The sequence below is a fragment of the Sminthopsis crassicaudata genome, chromosome 2 (assembly GCF_048593235.1).
Source record: "Sminthopsis crassicaudata isolate SCR6 chromosome 2, ASM4859323v1, whole genome shotgun sequence".
NCBI lineage: Eukaryota > Metazoa > Chordata > Mammalia > Dasyuromorphia > Dasyuridae > Sminthopsis > Sminthopsis crassicaudata.
The window spans coordinates 438,058,138-438,079,911 of record NC_133618.1 but is presented as its reverse complement, the minus strand read 5'-3'; the positions used below and the strand labels follow the sequence as shown (position 1 = coordinate 438,079,911).

The 21,774-nt window shown below is 39.8% G+C and overlaps 1 protein-coding gene across 3 annotated transcripts in view; it reads right to left on the bottom strand.

Annotated features, from left to right (window-relative positions):
• Positions 1-18,488, bottom strand: part of CBFA2T2 (CBFA2/RUNX1 partner transcriptional co-repressor 2) — a 159,317-nt gene extending 140,829 nt beyond the window's left edge. For 2 of the 3 annotated variants that reach the window (XM_074292398.1, XM_074292396.1), the window contains exon 1: positions 18,364-18,488. Coding sequence is in view for 1 of the 3 variants with exons in the window: in XM_074292396.1 (XP_074148497.1) it covers positions 18,364-18,397 (34 nt within the window). In the remaining 2 variants the exon portion in view is untranslated. The remainder of the gene's footprint in view (positions 1-18,363) is intronic. The other variant, XM_074292395.1, reaches the window with a different exon arrangement.
• Positions 18,489-21,774: the final 3,286 nt, after the last annotated feature.

The window sequence follows — 21,774 nt, the reverse complement described above, 5'->3', positions numbered from 1 at the left end:
GATCAAATAAATGAACAAAATACAGATCTACACAAACCCCAATACAAATTCAGCATTTTTTTTTACTAAGAGTTTACCTACCTTCTTGCAGGCCAGAGGTAAGACACTGAAAAGTCCTACATTCTTTTCTAGATGGAATTCTATTTTAGATAAATCTGGAAATCTAAGATTTTAAAGACCACTTTGTAAAACAAGAAGCCTTACAGAAAATGGTACTGTCTAGTTAAATGGCTTTATTACTTTTTTGCATTTTCCAGAGGCACACCAGGAAAGCAATTAAGAAAGGCAGAATCCCCTCTTCCCCTCGCCCCCCATCTTTTAACCCTAGGACAAGGAGAGGAGGGCAAAAAAGATAGATGTATCAACACTGATTGTGAGGATAGGTAAGGATCCCCACTGCACCCCTGGGTGCTGCTAGACTCCCTTTTTTGATGTGACCTCAGCTTCTTAATGCACAGACCAGTGGCCTGGCCTCCACTACTTATGAAATTACTGCCTCTCTTCTATTATCAAGGGCTAAAGACAAGGGCATTTAGAGAGGTGGGAGGATCATAACAGCTGAGACCAGATGAAGGCGGTGTCCTGATCTAGGTACTGAAAAGAAGAAAAGCTGTAAAATTTACTTGAGATGGAAGAGGAAGTAGGGGGTGTGGCCACTGAACCCAGGCTCTGCTGGAGAAATAGTTCACACAAGTTCAACAAGATTTTCAGAAAGTATGAGCTCATAAAGCTGAAATAAATAAATAAATGAAAGCAGGCAGCGCCCTTAGCCTGGAGGCAAGGAAAGCTCCAATACTCTACCACATGTTTAGAAAAAGAAGTAGGAAAAGGGAAAGTAGATGAGTCAGGGAAGGTAAATTGGATTTTCTCCTTTGCTGGCCATTTTTCTTGCAGCCCAAGGTCCATCTTGTCTTATCTGCTCATGAGATATTGGTCAAATATTCAGAGCATTAATGTTTATCATTTCATCCTTTTCCCCTTTTCTTTTTTACACTGTATCATTGTTGGGGAGGAGAATGAAGAGGAATATACTCAGAAGTGAAAGTGATCAGAAAAATAAAACATAAGCAAAATGAAGGGAGTGTTGGTGCAGATTTTTAGTTTGCAGATAATTGGGCATTCAATGCAGGCTCTGAAGCTAAAATGCAACGAAGTATAGATCAATTCTCTGCTGCTTGTGCTAATTTTGATCTAACAATTAATACTAAGAAAATGCAGGTGGCTCCATCAGCCAGTGCATCATCCACATGTGGAACCATCGGTTAAGGCCAACTAGGATAAGTTCACTTACCTTGCAGGAGTATACTTTCCAGGAATGTCCACATTGACACTGGAGCTAACTCAGTGTCTGGGAGGCTCCACAGGGACAGTGCAGGAGAGGAGAGCTATTGGGCTGCCTATCACACTGAAGGTGTGCAGAGCCTTTGTGCTCACCTCCTGGTTGTACGTCAGTGAAATCTGGACAGTGTATCAGCGCCACACCAGGAAACTGAATGACTGGATTTGAATTGTTTCAGGAAGATTCTGAAGATCTCCTGGCGGGATAAGATACCAGACACAGAGGTACCTTCCTCGAATTAAACAGCCAAGCATTCCAACTCTATCTGCTACAGAGAGCACGACTTCGTGGGGCTGGCCACATTGTTCGAATGCCAGATGTCCGCTCGCCAAAAAGACTATTCTATTCCCCCCCCACAGGGCAAGCGCTCACATGGTGCTCGGAAAAGGCAATACAAGGGCAGTTCTCAAGGTCTTTGGTAAGAACTCTGGAGCTGGTTTGTGACAGAGGAGACTCCGGCACAGGATCGCCCAGCACAGCGTGCCCTTATCAGAGAAGGGGCCGTGCTCTACGTGAACAAAGCAGACTTGAAGTAGCTCAAAAGAAAACCATTTATCTACAAAGTTATTATAAAAACATTATCCACAGAGAGAAACCTAAGGACTACGAAACATTGTTTCAGTCAAGAGGAAGTCCCTGGCTTAGAAGACTTACCAGTCTTTTATTCTATCTATCACCTCTTTGAGCGACAATTCCTTCGTGTGTGTGTTTGGGTGAACGTTTACATTTAACGTGGACAGAGAGAACACAGATTAACTGAATAAATCAACCTAAGATGTGAATTAGGCATGAGCAAATTCTGCATAAATCTGGGAAGCATGAGGTACTTGGATAACTGAATGAAAGCAGATGATGGCTGTGAATCATTTACTTCTGGATGGGAATACACACATATATACATATAGGTAGGCATGTATAGGCACATATAGTATATATGTATATAGACACACATAAGCGATATTCATATATACCATATATATCTATACATGTCTTTGCCTACACATATATGTATATAGACACACAAATCTATTCACATATAATACATGCCTATATGTATACACACATATAAAGTATCGCTCCTATAGACATACATGTATATATTCATATATATATGTAGCGTATGTATATTATATATGTATATAGGCACACACATATATTCATATATGCTATATATACCTATGCCTACACACATATTATAGTATATATATATATACACACACATACATATATTCATATATAACATATATATCTATCCATATCTGGTCTACATTTTTATGTATATATGTATATGGACATACACATATATTGATATATGTCACATATACCTATACATACCTATGCCTATAAATATACATGGATTCCAATATTTACACCAGGGGATTCCAGCAACAAGCCAAACTAAGACTGAATTTCTCTTCCTCCCCCAGTGGAGGATCTTGTGAACTCTGAAAGACATGAACTCATTTTTTGGCCGTATTGTCCCTGGAGCAACAAAGGTTAACGCCAGTGTTACTATTACTTTAGGGGCTGAGAAACACAATAAAGTTAAGGCCAAACTGGTCACACTGAAAAAGGATTCTATACAGACGGAGATTCTCAGATTCTAGAAGGAAGATAAATTCCAGGAGAATTGTATGAGGATTCCATAAAGGAAGAAAATGCCTTTCAGTAAACAAAAACACTGAGTTATATGTTGGCCACATGTGCTCAAATCTGAGCCTAGTCTCCCCAAGGAATTTGTATGTTAGGACAGTATGCCCCAGTTTGTGGGTAATGTTTTGTACCAAGTATTCTTCCTATTAATTATACCTTAGTAAATACTTGTTTCTAAAAGCTAATTAACTTGGATTGGCTAATAGATGATCAGTAGGGAGCAGACCAGATGGGGGCTCAAGAACAATATGCTGTATTAGAAAACTCCAGGAGGAGTAGAGGACCATCCTCTGGGGACCCAGCCTGCCAGTTCTTGTGGGAATTGGGAGAATAAAGGAGGTGGGAAGGTGTTACATATTACACAAGAAAATACAATAACTGTGCTACTTACTTCACAGGGTTGTTATAAGTAAAGAGCTTTGTAAATTGAAAAATATGGCAATAGTTATGATTACTGTTGGATAGAGAGTAAAAGACTGGAGTCATTATATTGTTACTTTCTTCTGACATTGAAATTTGGGTTGGTAGAGTTATCAGTGTATCTTGATAGAAGGACCTGGAGATGCCCCACTGGCTACTTAGCAGCCCATAAATGGGGCTCCTATTCCAGGACTCATGTTGGGTAAAAAATTCTCTAATTACACAGCTTCTTCCATTTTCCCCTTTAGAGAAAAGTAAAAAATTTAAACTCCTGATCTTTTGTCTCGCCTTTTCTGGTTAAACACACATTTGATTTAAGAAACTCACCAAAAAACAAAACAAACAAAAAAACTGGAAATATATACCCTTTAACAGCTACTAAAAATTAATATGCAAATAATAAAATGCATCTCTTTCCCTTCACTGGGTAGATGGTGAACTGTGGATATTGAATACTGTACATCCAATCAACCCTTACAGATACACTGTTTGGAATTTTCCAAACTACTTTTACTCTCTTTCCTTTTAAATCCTTTCTATACCAAAGGGAGGGGAAAAAAAGAAATCCTTACTACGAGGATAACTAGGGAAGGGAAGAAAAGAATGTATTTGGAAATAAATGTGATATTAAAACAAAAGGCATTAATTTTTAAAAAATCCATACTCTACAGTATCATAATTTCTTATATCCCTTCTATCAAGACCACTGCTGCCTCTGAAAACTTCAATTCTATCATTTGATAGGTTTTCTACCCAGACTAAATCTGTACAGAATCAAACAGTGCTAAAATCAACCCACAAATCCAAGTCAAGAAGTTGTTTAATTAAAAGACAAGGGAATTTGATTTTTGACTTTTTTTTATCAAGTCAGTGTGACATAGTACAAAGGAAAATGTTGTTATGAGTAGAAGGAGAGGCGCACTAGATAGAGTACTGGGCCTGAAGTCGATAAGACTCAAGTTCAAATCTGACCTCAGATACATGGCACTTACTAGCTGTGTGATACTTGGCAAATCATTTAACCCTAAGAACCTTGAGGCCCCCCCCCCCAAAAAAAAATAAAGTGATTCTAAAAACCATAGAAGAAGCTGAATTCAAATCCTACCTCTGCCTCTTACTATGTTGTTAATATTGGGCAACTCACTTTATTCTCTGAGTCCTGGTTTTCCTTCATTTGTAAGATGAGGAGTTGGATGGAGATAGCCTCAGAGGTCCCTTTAACTCGAAATCTGTGATCTCCAAAACCTAGCACAATGCCAGTAACATAATAGGCCTTTAATAAATTCTTTTTAATTGATTCAATAAATCCCAAACTTGGACCTCAACTCACTGTCCCCTTTCAAATACTCCACCAAAAAAAAGAAAAGAAAAACTAATCTATGCCCTAACAGAACACAATGTGTACAGAGATGAAGGCAAACACATATGTCACTAACTTGAAACTGTTCATTCTTCCCCAGGTCTTTAGAATGAGAGATACCACTGGGAGAAGGCAGAAACCTAAAAACCTTCAGTTCCACCTCCTCTTGCACATTCCTAGGCTCCCCTGTGGCAGTTTGTTTCTTAACTATGTGACCCTGATTTAGATTTGCTCCTCCCCAACAAAGGAAAAAAGCATTTGGGATAGAAGAGCCCCCTCCAACACAGACATTTCCAGATCCCCTCAGATGCTTTCCCCCAAATGCTGTTCTCATTCTCCCCCCCCCAAAAAAAATGACAAAAGTTTTCTACAGAGATGTTGAATTTTCTGAAAGAATGACATTTAATCCTTTGAAATAACAGTTGTTTTTCCCCAAAATCATTTTTTTTGGTTTTGATTTTTTAACCAAAGACTGACCTTTTTGGATGGAAATCTCAATGTTTCACATATGTCCCTGGCTTTTTACTGGAGACATTGAATATTATTCATGTCTTTTCTCTAGGAGGCAGGAGATGGTTATGAACATCAGTGCTGAAGCAGTCTGAACAAACTGGTTTGGCCTGCCTATAATTGTTTTTCTTTTTCCTTGCTATCAAAGCTATAAGTAGAAACTGTTCCAACTTTCTAATTTTAGGATATGGAAATTTAGGTTTAAAAAAAAACACACCCCTAACCCCCACAAAAACCTTGTTACAACTGTGTATAAAGAATAAATAGGCAAAAAACCAAAACTTAGGCCTTTACCTTGTAGGTAAAACAAATTCAATTAAAGAAATATTTGGGACTAACTACGTGCAGAAGGTCCAGAGAGTAGGGGATAGGCTAAGGGATGTTAGGGGCTCTGGGAGGAACTAATGTCTTATTGAGATTTATCTAGTTTCATACATACCACAAATAATTATTCTGTGAAAACTATTAGGAGGATTCCATTGAAGTCTAGCCTCAGAAAACCTAGCTTATTATACTGTTGGCCTCCAAAGGGTCTTTTTGGTGAATTTTCTGATTGTATTTTCTGCTGCCCCAATACAGGCACTTTGGAGCAATGCTTGCTACCAGAGGCAAGCTCTTCACTGCTCTCTTAAAAAGTCTGCAGTGGGGGAAAACACACCATTCAGATCAAGACCCTGGAAGTCCAGCTTGAAGGCCTTAGCCCAAGGTCTTGATGCTCTGCGGGTTAGGATATCAATCTTTCCTTAATAAAGCCTTCCTAATGACCCTACAAATGGCACTCCTGGATACAGTCCATTAAAGAGCAGTTTCAATTAGAGAGATCTTTCTGCATGCATGCAGTAGAAACACAAAGTGACCCAGAGAGAGTTCTGAAATGTCAATATCCAAGATCCCCTTCTAGGGATTGCTGTGATAAGAATGATAAAGTGTCATCAAGAGTGGCTAAGGGGAGGAGATGCCCATTTACTGGGGAATGGCTACACAAGTTGTGGTACAGATTTATGACACAATACTATTGTGCTATAAGATATAATGAGCAAGATGCTTTCAGAAAAACCTGGGACTGATGCAAAGTGAAGTGAGCAAGAATGAAGATTAGATTATACATAGTAACAGCAATATTATATGATTATCAGGTGTGATAATCTGCTAATAATAATAAGCTGTGATGATTCCCAAGCAACACAATGATCCAAGACAGTATCAAAGGACTTCCTATATTATCTCACCTTCAAATGAAAGTATGTATGGAATCTGAATGCAGACTGAAACATACTTTTTTACTTTATTATTCTTAAGGTATTTGGTCTGTATTTTTTTTTTTTTTTTGCAACATGGCTAACATGGAAATGTTTTGCATGACTTCACATGTTATTTATATCAAATTGCTTGCCTTCTCAAGAAGGGGAAAGAGGAAGAGATTTGGAACTCAAAATTTGGGGAAAAAAACCAAAAATAAATATTTAAAATGTTGCTTACATGTAATTGAGGAAAAAATAAAACAAAAAGATTCAAGAAAGTTAAAAGAAAAAGTGGTTGAGGTGGGGGTAAGTGCCCTCCAGGAAGATGACTCCTCACAGGATTAGCAATAGCATTTGTGATTCAGGTTAATCATTTATGTCTCCAAGTTCATTTCCTCAACCCACTCAGTCTAAAATCTATCAAGAAGGGAATGAATTTTGGAGAATGTAAGCATGGGTTTTTTTTCCCCCAGCAGAAAAAGGAAAATGCTTAAGAATGAGCGAGACCAGATGCCTTTGTATTGCTAATGATCCCTAAGAAGAGACAGGAAGCCTCACAACTATAAAACCCCCTTCAAGCTTTAGGGAGTTGTTTGTAATGTAAATCCAACACCATTGTACCAAGCCAGATCAAGAGGAAAGGCTGGGAGAAGAGGAGGTTGTCAGTGTGTATTCCTAAATTCTCAGGTCTAATCTTTATGTACCTCAATGGGTGGTTAAGCAGCAGGTAATGGGGCTTTACCCCCAAAGAGTAGTTCTGCACGGTGGAATAGTTTGTAGGGAAGGGCAAAAGAATGTCTTGGTTTTTTTTTTTTTTTTTAATGACTATACATGAGAAGTTTCTTAAAACCTTTTTCCCCCCAAGAGAGTTTAGAATTGTGCCAGGAAATGTTCTATCAAAACAAAAATAAAAAACAACCAAACCCAGAGCTGCATAAGGTCCAAAGAAGGTTGATTGTGGGAGATATGGACTTCATTCAGGGCAAAACATCTGAGAAATGCTTTAAAGGATGTAATGAAGAGAGCCCTGAAATCCAGAAGAGATCTGGGGAAAGTTTTTAGATTTGGAATCAGGGGGTCTGAGTTTGAATTATGTTTCTCCCATTTAGATGAAAAGACCCTTGTGACCTTTCTGCTAACCGGCCTGTTTTCTCACCTGCACAAAGAAGAGTTTAGGTTAAAGCTCTTTCTAAATCTAAACCTACAGGATCCTGCGGTCTCATTCTTGCCCCTAACACTTAACTTTTTTGATCGATGAATAACCACTTTTAGTACCTGAGGTCTCAGTCTCCTACTTTATCATTTTTCATTACCCATCTTCTGGGTTGTGGTAAGGATAAAATGAGATAATGTGCATCAAAGGACTTTGTAAAATTTAATTAGCTATTAAAACATTATTTATTGGAAAGGAAAAGACGGACAAGGAAGGCAGAACATCCCTAAGGACAGAACCCACCAAGGTACAATAACAAAAGTCTGGCATGAGGGTGAGAGGGAGCAGAACCGACTGGCTGAAACAGAAGATAAGGTTGGGAAGGTGACCTGGCTTATGGCCAAAGAACTCTAAAAGAGCTGACACTCCCTATGCCTGCTCCACTGCTTATAATTTCCCTTAACACCTTAGATTCTATATTTATCTAGCAATATTTCAATCTTAATTGGGCTTCCCAAGTAATTTTCCCTAATGAGAAAAGATTGTTTTTCTTGTTCACTACATTTCTCAAAGTAAATTTAGATAGTATTTTATTTTTAAAAAGAAGGGGGAAAGGGGGCAGCTAGGTGGCGCAGTGGATAGAGCACCAGCCTTGAATTCAGGAGGACCTGAGTGTCTGGTCTCAGACACTTAACACGTCCTAGCTGTGTGACCCTGGGCAAGTCACTTAACCCCAGCCTCAGGGCAGGGGGGGGGGGAAGAAGGGGAAAAGAAGGAAAGAAAAGGAAAGGAAAAAAAAAGGAAAGGACAAAAAAGAAAGCTTGGAGGGGAGAGTGGAGGGGAGGGAAAAGGAAAGGAGAGGAGAGAAACATAAACTCTTTCTCAGAATGTTTTTAAATGCATAAAACAAAATATATTGCGTTACAAAGGAAACCAATTGTAATGAAAATAGAGATGTAAATTTCCCTCCAATTAAACTCAAGGACCCCAAAATCTATCCACAGACTCCTTAGGAACTTCAGATTAACAATTCCTAACCTATCTTCTTCCTGAAGACTGGCTCATTTCTTTTGGGTAACAGTCAACTTCTTTCCTTCTTTTCTTTTTTTTTTTTTTCTCTCTTTTCATATTAATCTGTCTTTCCTTTTTTTTTTTTTTTTTTTTTTTAAATAAACAAAATCTAAATTTGCATTGAGGCCACGAAGGGACCCTTTTCTTTTTTCTTATTTTCTGCTTCACTGGGGATTATCACATCTGAAAATGTCCTATCATCTATCAAATTTAGAGGAAGAGGATAATTTGACTTGCTGTACCATTTCAATGAACCCATGAGGTGTTTACAGATCAGTGAAGAAAAAACTGTCGGGCAGTAGGAGACCTGGACCAAGCCAGGTTGGGTCTGCCACTATTACAGGGGACCTTGAATGAGTACTTGAGTGATCACTTCTATCACCCTTTGCCTGTTTTTTCACCTGTAAAAGAATGTCTGTGAAACTGTCCAGCCCTATGTACAACCAAAATGCTTTTCATCACCGTGTAATAGTGTCCAAAGCTGATCCCCAGCTGGGGTCACACTCTCAGAATTCTTTTTTAGTAAGTGAGACACACAAAATACCCTTGCTCTGAACCACCCACTCCCTATACTAGCTCTCCCTTGTGTTAAAGGGCACATACTTGAAAGACAGCTGACCCCGAGGGGGTGGGGTGAGGTATACTCTTCCATGATGGAACCCATGAGAGAGCTGCCCAATCCATGTGTGACTTAAATCCAGGAGGGACAGCCTTTGGCATCCTGAGTATTGGGAGAGCCCTAATCTGTTGAGCTAAAAGGGCGGCAGCCCAGGAGACTAAGTGTCTCTGAAGCCACGCCAGCACATTCACAAATATACCAGACACCAAATCCAGGCTTGGACACTGCAACACCCTTATTGCCCAACCTCAGCCACTGAATTCATACTGTCTGGAGAAGTCCATGTACTTGCAAACAGTGTGGGTTAAAGGTGCTTCATCCCTCCCTAAAAATAGCCAGGCACTGACTGGGAGGATGGATAATTTCAAAGTCATCTATATTCTAGCTAGATTTTCTCCTCTAGCATGGGATTTTTCTCCCACCAGGTTTATCTTCCCAATTATCATTTGGTCAAGTTAATATTTAAAATGAGTCTGCATTCCCAGACCACACAGCAACAGGGAAGTTGGGAAGGTAAATTTAATACTCGGTCATAAATAAAGCTTCCCACACTTCTACCACCACAATCCCCCTCCAGCTCTCTTCCATTGCAGTTTCCCAAGCTCACCAGGCACAAAGGCTAGATTAGACAGACATTCAGTAAGTACTTCTTGGGCTCAATACAATGGAAAGAGCATGAGGTCTAGAGTCAGAGGAGATGGGTTAAAATCTAGCCTCTACTGCTTACCACCTGTGGGATATTAGACAAGTTGTTTAAAATCCCCAATTTTCTCATCTGTGAAGGGCAGAAATTGGCCTATGAGATACCTTCTGGACTATTTACTGTGATCTTGGGCTTTCTTTTATCAGCCTCCTTCACACAGCCTCCAAAATCTTAATGCCTAATTCTGACCCCATTTTTTTCCTCTACAAAAACTTTCAGTTGCTCCTTTCTTACAGTAGAGATCTCTAAACTGGGGAGGATCAAGAGGGGACAAGAAGGGGCCTCAAGTGGAAAAAGTTTAAGAAATCCTGCTTTAGGGTAGAAGTCAAATTCTCTCCCACCCTCCCACTTTGAGTTTTCAATGGGACACAGTTAACTAGCACAGGTTAAAGAGACCTAAATACAATCTGCATTACAGATCTAATCTTTCCATTATCTTTCCCCAAAAATCTACCCCTTTTCCAAATTTCCCATTTAAGCTAAAGCCACCATCCTTCCTATCATCTATGTTTGCAACCTCAACTCTTCACTCTCAACTCACCCAATAATTTGCCCAATCATAGGTCTTTTCACACCACCCCTCAACTAAAGACTTCTCTACTCAGCATCATACTGTCTCAGTGTCCCTACCTTTTTCCATTGGCTTACTATTGTAAAAGCCTTTCACATTTGTTTTCCCTATTTCAAATCTATCTGCACTCCAATGCATTTTTCACATATTTGCCAGTGATTTTCCTGCAGTAAGATAGAACTATGTTATTTGTCCACTGAATAAACTTCAAAGGCTTCCTAGGAGAGGGGGTTCTTAACCAGAGGCTGAGGGGATCAGTGTAGAGATTTGGGGGATAGAAAAATTTTACATCTTTAATTTCCCTAACCTCTAACTGAAATCTAGTTTGTCCTCCAATTATTTTAAAACACGATTCTGAAGCAGGATTGATAGACTTCACCAGACTGCCAAAGGGGTCCAAAACTCAACAAAAAGTTGAGAATCCTAGTTCATCTAAGCTCAACTTTTTAAAAATTTTTATTTTTTACATAGCTTTTATAATGTACATAATCATTAGTACAATAATACATGGAGAGGAATTGAGGGAAAGACCTGTGATTTTAATGATATACACAACTCTACCATCTTAAGAGTTGCACATCTCCTTAGTAATTTATAGTCTTAGAAAGTTGCTTCAGGAGAAAAGGGAGCACAAGGATTAAGTGACTGGTTCAGGATACATAGTAGGTGTACAGGTTTGGTCTTCTCGGCTCAATGACCATTCTAATAAGTAAAAATATAAATATCAGGGGACTTGTACTCAAAAGTTTTTTTATTGAGGTGCATGATTTAAAAAAAGGGCGGGGGGGGGGGGGAGAGACCACAGCCCTATAAGATAAAATGTCTTAAGCTCATCCTTTCATCTAACTCAGATTTACGGTTCCAGCCTTAGTACCCCTTACTACATGTTCTCAGCAAACAAGACTGTTAGCCTTTCTCAGAACTCCTCCGGCTCCCACTCGGAGCATATCTGCACGTAGTTCCCAAAAACAAGAAGACATTCCCTCCTCAACTCCACCTGTTGAAATTTAACTTTTTTTGCATAGCTCCAATGTCATTTTCTCCAAAACATATTCCCTGATTTCCCTCTTCAGACTAGGTAAACTAGAGCTCAGCTCTTCCTGCTTTCCTCTAAGTATTCCTTCTGGACTTATTATCTCTTCTCACCAGTCCTGGGATACTGGAGAGGGCTAGAGGCACAGTGGATTAAATGCTCCCTAAAATCAGGGAGACTTCTTTTAGGGTTCAAATATAGCCTTAGGCACTTACTGTATAAGTGTATTTCTATGTGTACAGGTATGGTTGGCTCAGTCAGTCAATAAGGACCAGTATGACTCATGTACTGGGAATACAAAGAGAGAAAAAAGGCATTCCTTGCTCCCAAATTGGAAATAATTAATAGAGGGAAGGCACTTTCCTAAACTACTTGGAAAGAAAGACCAGGTCAGTTTTCTTCTTTATCCCTATCCCCAGATCTAGGCATAAGCTTTAGACATGTACATCCAGGAGAATCTAAGTTCCTTGAGGATAAAAGTTACTTCATTATAGTTTTTGTATCCTCAATACTAACATGGTACTGGGCATATAGTAAGCACTTAATTGTAGCAATGAATGAAGGTTTCTTGAATTTTAAGTTGAAGATGGTTCCTTCCCCCTTCATTAAAAATTATTCGGTATAAATGACCTTGTGACTTCGGACATCGCTTCACATTTCTAGATCTCAGTTTTCTTAGCTATTCTCTTCGTTCCAATAATTCTGACCTCCTGGCTATTCCACGAATTAAATGTTCCACTCCATTTCTCTGGTTGTCCTCTATGGTGGAATACTCACTGTTTTTGACTCTGACTAGTCCAACTACGGACTTCCCTGCTTCCAGCAAGTCCCAATGAAAATCCCACCTCCTACAGGCAGCCTTCCCCTCCTTAATTCCAGTGTCTTCCCTCTGTTCATTATTTCCTATTTTTCCTTGTTTTTTGAGAGGACTGATACAAAAGCTTTCTGCGCATATAATTTGTTTTCAAGTTGTTCCTCCCAATAAATGGTGAGACTCTTTAAGACTCTTTTGCCTCTTTTTGTGTTCCCAGCACTTAACACTGTGCCTAGCAGATAGTAGATGCTTAATAATTGATTGGTCTATGAAATAACACAGTTGAACTAGTACACTTCCAAAGCCTCTTTGAGAGATCCATCTATGATAAAACGCCTGTGGGATAATTGAATTCTAGCATTTCCACTTTTATTTCTATGAAAATTCATTTTTATTGGCTTCAAATCATTTAGGGTAATGAAAACTTTCTTAGGAGACTAAAATATATGGAATGAAAGAATGTGTGAATCTCTTTACATCATCCCTTCTCATATAAACTTTGAAATAGTTAGTGTTTACTTTTACAGAAGGCAAGAGTGGATAATGGATAGAAGAATAAACTTGGAACAAGGAAGGTCTGAGTTTGAATTCCCTGTGAAAGACTAAATAGCAGCAGAGGTTTCTTCCAGCTCTAGATATAAGAGTCTTATCAACTATGTGACTATAAACCTGGGCACTTAAACTCTCTTGGTCTCAATTTCCTTATCTGTAAAATGGGGATAATACCTATTTCACAGAATTCTAAAGGATATCTCAAAAGCTTTAGTGAAGTTTTAAGTTATTTAGCTTTAAGCCATTACAGTTTAAAAACACACTAAGTCACTTGGGACACCCTGCAAAGTGTTTTTGCAAATGGTTTTTAAATGAGATATAAATATTAGCTGTTACTATTAGTCATCATCAAAAAGAACTAAAGACTGAAAGGGCTGCCACAGAAATCTATTTCTAAATTATTAACTTAGTTGGGTCTTCTATTTTTTTTATTTATTTATTTATTTTTTTTTTTTTGCAGGGAGGGGTAGGGATCTTCCCATCACTGGGATTTTATGAACTAGTTTGGGCACCTAGCATCATTTTTCTTTCTAAAAGCTTTTTCTTTTCACTTGGAAGGTGACCTGGTTTCTGCATTCTGCTATCCAGAGAGGCTGCTGACCATGGGTATTCCCCGAACTTGGAACTGAGAGAGCTGCTTCTAATCTTGGCTCTGCCACTAACATGCTGGGGACAGGTGGAAAAGGCCCTTACCCTCTCCAGGCCTATCTGCAAAATAAAGGGACTGTCCTGGAACCTAATAGTTCCTTCCAGTACAGATATTTTATTCTTTGTATTCTAAGACTACTATCATTTTTAGTAGTTTAGACTCTACAGGTACATTTCTAAATTCTTTTATAACTCTGATATTCTATACAAGCCTCAGACACTAGCTTGTCCCTGGGCAAGTCACTTAACTGCAGAATGTCTCAGTTTCCCCACCTAATTAAATGGTATAATAATAGCATCTACCTCCCAGAAGTGTTGTAAAGACAAATCAAAACAATATTTGTAAAGTCCTTTGCAAATCTTATTGCACTATATAAATGCTGGCTATTATTATAGCAATGGAGCCAGAATAAGCCATCACCAGTGCCAGTGGTATCCCAACATGCTCTTTTCTTTCAGTCTTTCCCCACGTTGGTAAGTGAAGGCAATTGATCTTCTCAGCCATTCACATGCTTATGAGTTGCACTGTCCAGTCTGGCCCTGAAATCAGGGAGACTCATCCTCTAGGGTTCAAAATATAGCCTTAGACACTTACTGTATAACCCTGAAAAAGTCACTTAATTGTGCTTGCCTTACTTTCCTCATCTGTAAAATGAACTGGAGAACCACTCCAGTATCTTTGCCAAGAGAACCTCAAATTGGGTCATGAAGAATTGTACACAACTGAACAAATTACTGTTACTGTTATTATTCTAAGGTTCTTTCTAAGAGCTCTGAAATTGAATGTTCTAAAGTCCTTTTCAGCAGTGACAGTCTAAGCTTTATCTTCTAAAATTCCTTTCAATTACAGCAGTCTTTGTTTTATATTTACAACTGAATATCTGGAAACCATCTCATACTCATCACTTCCAAAACTTAATTCATGATCTTTCCTCTTAAACCTTCCTCTCCTCTTCATTTTCCTATTGCAGTTAATGGCACTATCTTCCTCCTCCCAGTCATTTTGGTCCAGAAAACCAAAATGCTATAAACATTTGAATCTTCTCTCTTCCTCACTCCTTCACATCCAATGAGTTGCTAAATCTTGTCAACTTCCCCACCACAATCTTCCCTCAAATCATGGGGTTTCCTCTTTCAAATCCACATTATATCTCAATTGGACCACTGTCTCCTGGATCTTCTTGCTTCCAATCTTTTTCTCTCTCTGAACCATTCTCTCCACATAGCTGCCAAAATACTTTTTCTAAAATAAAGGTTTCATCATGTTTCTAACCTGATCAAAAATTTCCAATGCCCTCCCACAGTCTAGCCATTAAAAATACAAACTTAACCTAGTGGTTCTAAATATCTCTACAGCCACATTTTATTCTGAATCCTTTCATGCATTATATGATATTCCTGTCCAACTAAACTAGCTGGAAACTCATAAACCTTCTCTCTCTTGCCTCAGTAAATTTAGGTAGGTGGATAGATATAAACAGATAAAACACACAGATATACATATACATATATATGTGTGTGTGTGTGGACTATATACACATATACAGATACATATATGCATATATACATGTGCATAATATTTATTATCTCTAGCAATAGATAACTTCTATAAACTTGCTGCTTTCTAAAATCGTTATTTTCTTCCTAGCCAAATTGAGGTACAGTAGTTGCCATGAAATCTTCCCTCAGCATCTTCCTATCCTTTCTTCACCTCTCCTCCCTACCCCCACCTCCATCCCCACTACAAGTAATTTCCTAAATTTTCCTAAAACTTTTTGTCTTATCTAATCTAACAGAGTTTCTAAGTATCACATTTTTCTGCATTTCCACCATAGTTTCAGTACCAAGATAAACTTCTAGAAGGCAGAGACTAACTTCCCTAAGGTCTTTGCTTAACAAACACTGATAAGAATCCACAAATTTTTTTCCCCATTCAATGTTTTTAAAATGAAAATTGTTTTTAAAAGTCATGTGTAGTGTACACAAATCTATTTAGAGATAAAACTTTAAGGTCAAGTACCAGTTGAGCAAATCATTCCTCTATTAAGATTTGATACCATGAATGTGATGGAATATTATTATTCTATAAGAAATGATCAGCAGATTTCAGAAAGGCCTGGAGAGACTTACATGAACCAAATGAAGTGAGTAGAACCAAAAGAACATTGTACTCAGCAAAAAAATTATGTGATGATCAACTGTGCCAGACTCCTCTCTTTTCAACAATGAGGTGATTCCAATAGGCTTCTAATAGAGAGAACCCTCTGCATCCAAAGAGAGAACTATGGGGACTGAATGTGGATCATACCATAGTAGTTTCACTTTTGTTGTCCTTGTTTAGCTTGTTTGTTTGTTTTTTCCTCCTTTTTTTTTCCTTTTGATTTGATTTTTTCTTGTGCAGCATGATAAATGTGGAAATATTTTTAGAAGAATTACACATATTTAACCTATATTGTATTGCTTGGGGGAGTGGGGAAGTAAAGAGAGGAGAAAAATTTAGGTTGTACAAGTATTAACATTGAAAACTACCTCTGTATGTATTTTGAAAAATAAAGAGCTATTATTATTTTTTTAAAAAAGATTTGATACCAAAAACTGTACAAATTTGCTCTATGAAACACTGAGACAGCATGAACTAGTGAAGAGTGGAGACAGAAGATCTGGGTTCAGATTCTGCCTAGGACCAACTCAGACTGAGTGATCAAGGACAAGTCATTTATTTCTCTCCACTTCTAGAAACTTTGAGGTGCACAAGCCACTCTTTTTCAAAAGAAACAAAGTCTGGGGATCCACACAGATGAAATCACAAATCTGGCCTCCTTCCCCCAGAATGAATCCACAACTTATGATGGACCAAGAATCAAACTTCTTTGCTTCCTTTATGTTCTGAATGATTATTCAGGGAGCCAAAACTTGGGTTAAGACTACTGAACTAATATGATAAGTTTTTCTCAGACTCCTTTCCCACTTTCATTTATAAAAGAACCTTTCTCAACATAACCAAAATTGAATTAATGCAAAATCCAAAATGTTCTGATTAAAAATTCCAGTCTGAAGATTTCCACTCCCAAATAAATAAACACCCCGGTAGGCCCCATCTATACAGCCCAAGGAAACTTCCGGAATTCACTCACTTAGGATCATCCCCCTCCCCCAACGCCTAAGGAATAGAATCTTCAAAGCAGATCCTGTTTCTTTACTTTTGGAGACTGAAAGGAACCCTCAGGAGCTCATCAAATCCAATTCTCTCATTTTGCATAAGGGGAAACTGAGTCTGATAAAGGAAACTATTTCAAAGTCGCACAAGTAATAGGTAGCAAAGAGGAGATTTGAACCTAGTAAAGAGGCAGCTCTGTGCAATATAAAGAGCTCAAATTTGGTTGGGGAGAAGGAATCACTTTTTAAATCCCCGGGGACCTCAGTTGCCCTATCTGTAAAAGGGGAGAGTTGAGTTGGCTTTAAATCTATTATTAAAATGTGTCTCCTTAATAGACGAGTAGTCCTTGAGAGCTGGGGCTCTTATCTTTCTTTGAATATAGCAGTGCCAGGCACATAATAGGTATTTAATAAATGCTTACTGACTGTGATCCATCTATCCCAAATCTGCAGTCCTTTTCCCCACCACCAAATAGTATAATAATGTGTACTAACTTTTTTCCATTAAAAAATGTGCTTTACAAACATGCAAAATATCAAGAAGCAACCAAATCCTAGTAGGTGTTCCCGTCCAGAGAAGGTAAACGAATGCTCCGGCGTAGCTAAATTGGGAGGTTACCCCTCCAGCAAAATTCATTGTCCGAAGCTTCCTCCCACGTCTAGCCCTTTCGGAGCCAGCTTAGGTGCAGAGTTGCAACTTTTTGGAAAGAGCCCAAAGGTAAACCCGAGCTGATCTTGTAAATGTTAACTTCTCCAAGAAAATGCTAGTTTTCTAAGAAAAAAAGTGGTGGACTGGGCTGCGGAGCCCAGGATTCCAGAGATCGGTCAGTCAGTCAACAAGCATTTTTTAGGAGAGGGGGAAGCAGGACTTTTCCCAATTTTTGCAATAAGATTCCACCGAGTCTCTGTTAAAAGATGAGTTTTTTTATCTCCCACTGGAGTCTTCACCATAAGGGTCTAGTAGGACCCAACGCTGATTGAGGCTGAGGAAGGAAAGGAAGAAAGGGTGTCTGCCCTTTCACAAAGGCAAACCCTCCCTGCGCGCCCGGAAACACGACCTCCCCCCAAACCTGGGGCCTCTTGGCCGCCGGATTGCGCCCGAACTCGAAGATAGCGGGAAAGTGTTTATGCCGTGGGTTTGTCCCGGGTGGAAAGGAAAGAGGCGGGGTCCTATGGAAGGCAGCTTGGACTCAATCTCAGGACCCCTAGGGAAAGGAGGGGGTGTCCAACCTGGCCTTTACCTTAGATTCGAGCTGTGTGACCTTGGGCAAGTTAATCCCCCTCTCTGGGTCTCAGCCCATGGTTATGGATCACGTTCCACTCTCGGGCCAATGATGGACACCTCCTCCTCCGGCTCAATGGTGGCCGTGGCGAGCCCCGAGAGCCAGCGTGGATGGAGCACACTCCCCCAACCCCCCAAGCACCAGATGGATATACACACCTCCCTCTTCCCGCCGGCCCTGGAGCCACCAGGGCTTGGGACCCCTTCGTCGCATCCTCCCAGTCCCAGCCCCGCTTACATTGGAAGGCAGCCGCTCCCGGGATGCCCACCATCGCCCGTGGTGCAGCCGCAATCCCAGCAGCTCCGAGCCGACGCCGACAGCGGAGGCCGAGCTGGACCCAGCTCAGTTAGGCCGCAGCCCCGCCCCCCTGCTGGCCCCACCTCCATACTGGTCCCACCCCACCATTAGACTGCCCCACCCCCGCACCTCCCCCACCTGGTTCCATCCCTGGACTGGCCCAGACGGATTCTGATCCCGCCTCTCCCCGAACAGACCCCATCCCTGGACTGGCCCGACAGCGTCCTAGTCCCGCCTCTCTGCTTCAGGTCCGGCCCTTGAAAATGCATCACGTCCCCGCCTCTCCTGGGCTGTGAAGGGGGACCCGCCTCCTCGGACGTCACTGGAGCATCTTGTAATAACTGGGCTTTTTGACTCCGGTCTTTGCCCACTGGTCCACAGCCTCTCCAACATCCTGAGTCGCTTATGCTTGACTGCTCCTCTTTCCCGTTTTTGGGAAATGAATCAATTTCTAGCGAAGGAGAGAACCTGTAGAATTTCCTTATAGCATTGGTGGTTAAACCTAGGAATGCATCCCTAAGAGGGCTTAATTTCCTTTCTGAAACATTTGAAAATAGCCTTGAAAATTACCTTTGTAAGAAAAGGTAGTAGTAATACTACTACTTAGGTAGCCCAAAAGAGGTTAGGGAAAGGAAAAGGACGTATATATGCAAAAATATTTATAGCAATTCTTTTTGTGAAGTCAAAGAACTGGAAATCCAGAGGTTGTTCATAAGTTGGGGAACTGGCGCCATCACTGAAGAGCTTCAAGCAACAACTAGCTGACTATTTGTTAGGGTTGTGTGTGTTGTTTTTTTTGTTTTTTGTTTTGTTTTGTTTTGTTTTTATTTTAGAGGGGATTACTTATGTAAAGTTTGAATAGATGAGATCCTTCCAACTCTGAGACTCTATGGTTCTGATTCTGTGGACTTGGAGACAGGAGAATATAATCTAGGGGAAAAACTTGAGATCAAGAGCTGGGGATCCTTATAGTGTCAGCCAGGGGCTGGACACATGCAGGAGGTAAAACACCTAAGAGAGCAGGGTAAGATAAGACAAGGAGAAAAAAACCCCGAATAAATGAAAGAGCAGTTATTAGGCAGGCACTTAGAATATGCAAAACTAACTTACTGAAAATACAAATGGAAAAAGCAGTCCTAACTCTTTTTTTTAAATTAATTTTATAATTATAATTTTTTGACAGTACATATGCATGGATAGGTTTTTTTGTTTGTTTGTTTGTTTGTTTGTTTTTTTACAACATTATCCCTTGTATTCACTTTTCCAAAATTTCCCCTCCCTCCCTCCCTCTATTCTCTCCTCTAGATGACAGGCAATCCCATACATAATAAATGTGTTACATCCTAGATACAATATATGTGTGTAAAACCAAATTTCTTGTTGCACAGTAAGAATTGGATTCCGAAGTTACAAGTAACCTGGGTAGAAACATTTTACACTCAATTCCCAGTGTTCCTTCTCAGGGTTTAGCTGTTTCTGTCCATCATTGATCAACTGGAACTGAATTAGCTCTTCTCTATGTTGAAGATATCCACTTCAATTAGAATATATCTTCATACAATATCGTTGTTGAAGTGTATGGTGATCTTCTGGTTCTGCTCATTTCACTCAGCATCAGTTCATGTAAGTCTCTCCAAGCCTCTCTATATTCATCCTGCTGGTCATTTCTTACAGAGCAATAATATTCCATAACATTCATATACCATAATTTACCCAACCATTCTCCAATTGATGGATATCCATTCATTTTCCAGTTTCTAGCCACTACAAAAAGAGCTGCCACAAACATTTTGGCACATACAGATCCCTTAGTCCTAGCTCTTAAAATACTTATTTTAATTGTTGTTGTTTGTCCTTCTTTCTAGAAGAGGACCAAGACATCTGAAAGGAGATGAATTGCAAGTGAATTGGATTTCTTCTCTAGGGCCATCTGGATCAACTGGCAAGAAATAGAACAAAATGAGGGTCCCAAAGACAGAGAAGATTTAGCCCCAAGTTGGATGGAAAGGTCCTTAGAGGGTAGATAGATAACAATTCAAATTTCATGTCATTTCTATGAATAACACTATCATTTTCTGAGACAGAAAGGTTTCAAAGTTTTGGGCAGCAAAAACTTTAATTCCTAAGTCTTTTATTGCTGTTTTGAAGAAGCTAGAGAAGTCGAGCCATATTTTCACATCCCAGGGTGTTGCTGTGAGACTTAGACAGGAAGCCTGATAATGTGAGCAATACTGACATTCCCAGGGCTCTTATGCCTTTTATTGTCAACTGGTATAAGAATTCAGGTCCCTTCTCCACTCTGGATAATATGACTTCAGGCCCTGGAATGAAAATAGGAAGAAAATACCTCCACTGGGCTCAGAGGGGAGGTAATGGAGGTTGATGGTGGTTAGACTTACCTGGCAACTGCCTCCTTTCTGTCTCACTGCTTCAGTAGGCTGGCTTGCTAGCTAGATGACTGGCATCTAGCTTGGCAGCTAGCCTTGCGATTTGTCAGCACAAATTGAGCAGGACCCTGGGGATACCACAGAACCAAAATTTGATGTCAAGAGTCTGCCAGGCCCTGAAAGGATATAAATGTATATCAAGCAATCTTGCTCTGATGGGGTAAGGAAAGGGTTAACTTAGTTGAGAAAAGGAAACAGACCTATAAAGAAGAACAATAGTGCCTCTGTGCTCCTTCCCCAAATATTCAACAGACCTGAGGGCTTTGGGGAACAAAGGTCTGAATGGGAATAATCAGCCCCAGGAAACCAGATGGAAAGAGACCCTGGTATCCCTAAGTACTGGGCTTCAGTCATTCTGAATGGCCTGGTTGGGGTTTAGGAGACAGCTGTGAGGAATCATTTCAGAAAGATCAGGACCCAGAGATCCTGCTAAGAATACTACTGTTCTCTAAGGAAGAAGAGGATATGATAGAAATACACAATCTCAGAGCTAGAAAGGGTCTCAGCGGGCATCTGGAGCAGCTGGTCCTTGAAGAAGAATCCCTCCTACATCTTTTCTAATAAAAGAGCCTTTAGCCTCCACTTGAAGAGAGAGGGAACACACTACTCTCCCTTTCTCACCGAGCTCCAAAAGGCAACATCTTCTTTGGTAAAGCTCTGATTTTGCAAGTTACTTCTGTTACATGGGCTTTGTTTTTCTTTTTGCTTTTCCAATAGGTAGGTCAGGGATTTTGACAAAGGGGGGAAAGAAATAGGGGGGCAAGAGAGAAAAGAGGGCCATTATAACCTTTTAAAAATAATTCAGAAAACAGAAAGAAGGTCAGAAGGAAGCACAGACAAACAGGACAGCATTGAAAGCTATAGGTTGGATTCATGACATAATCTCTAAAGATAAATTTTTATC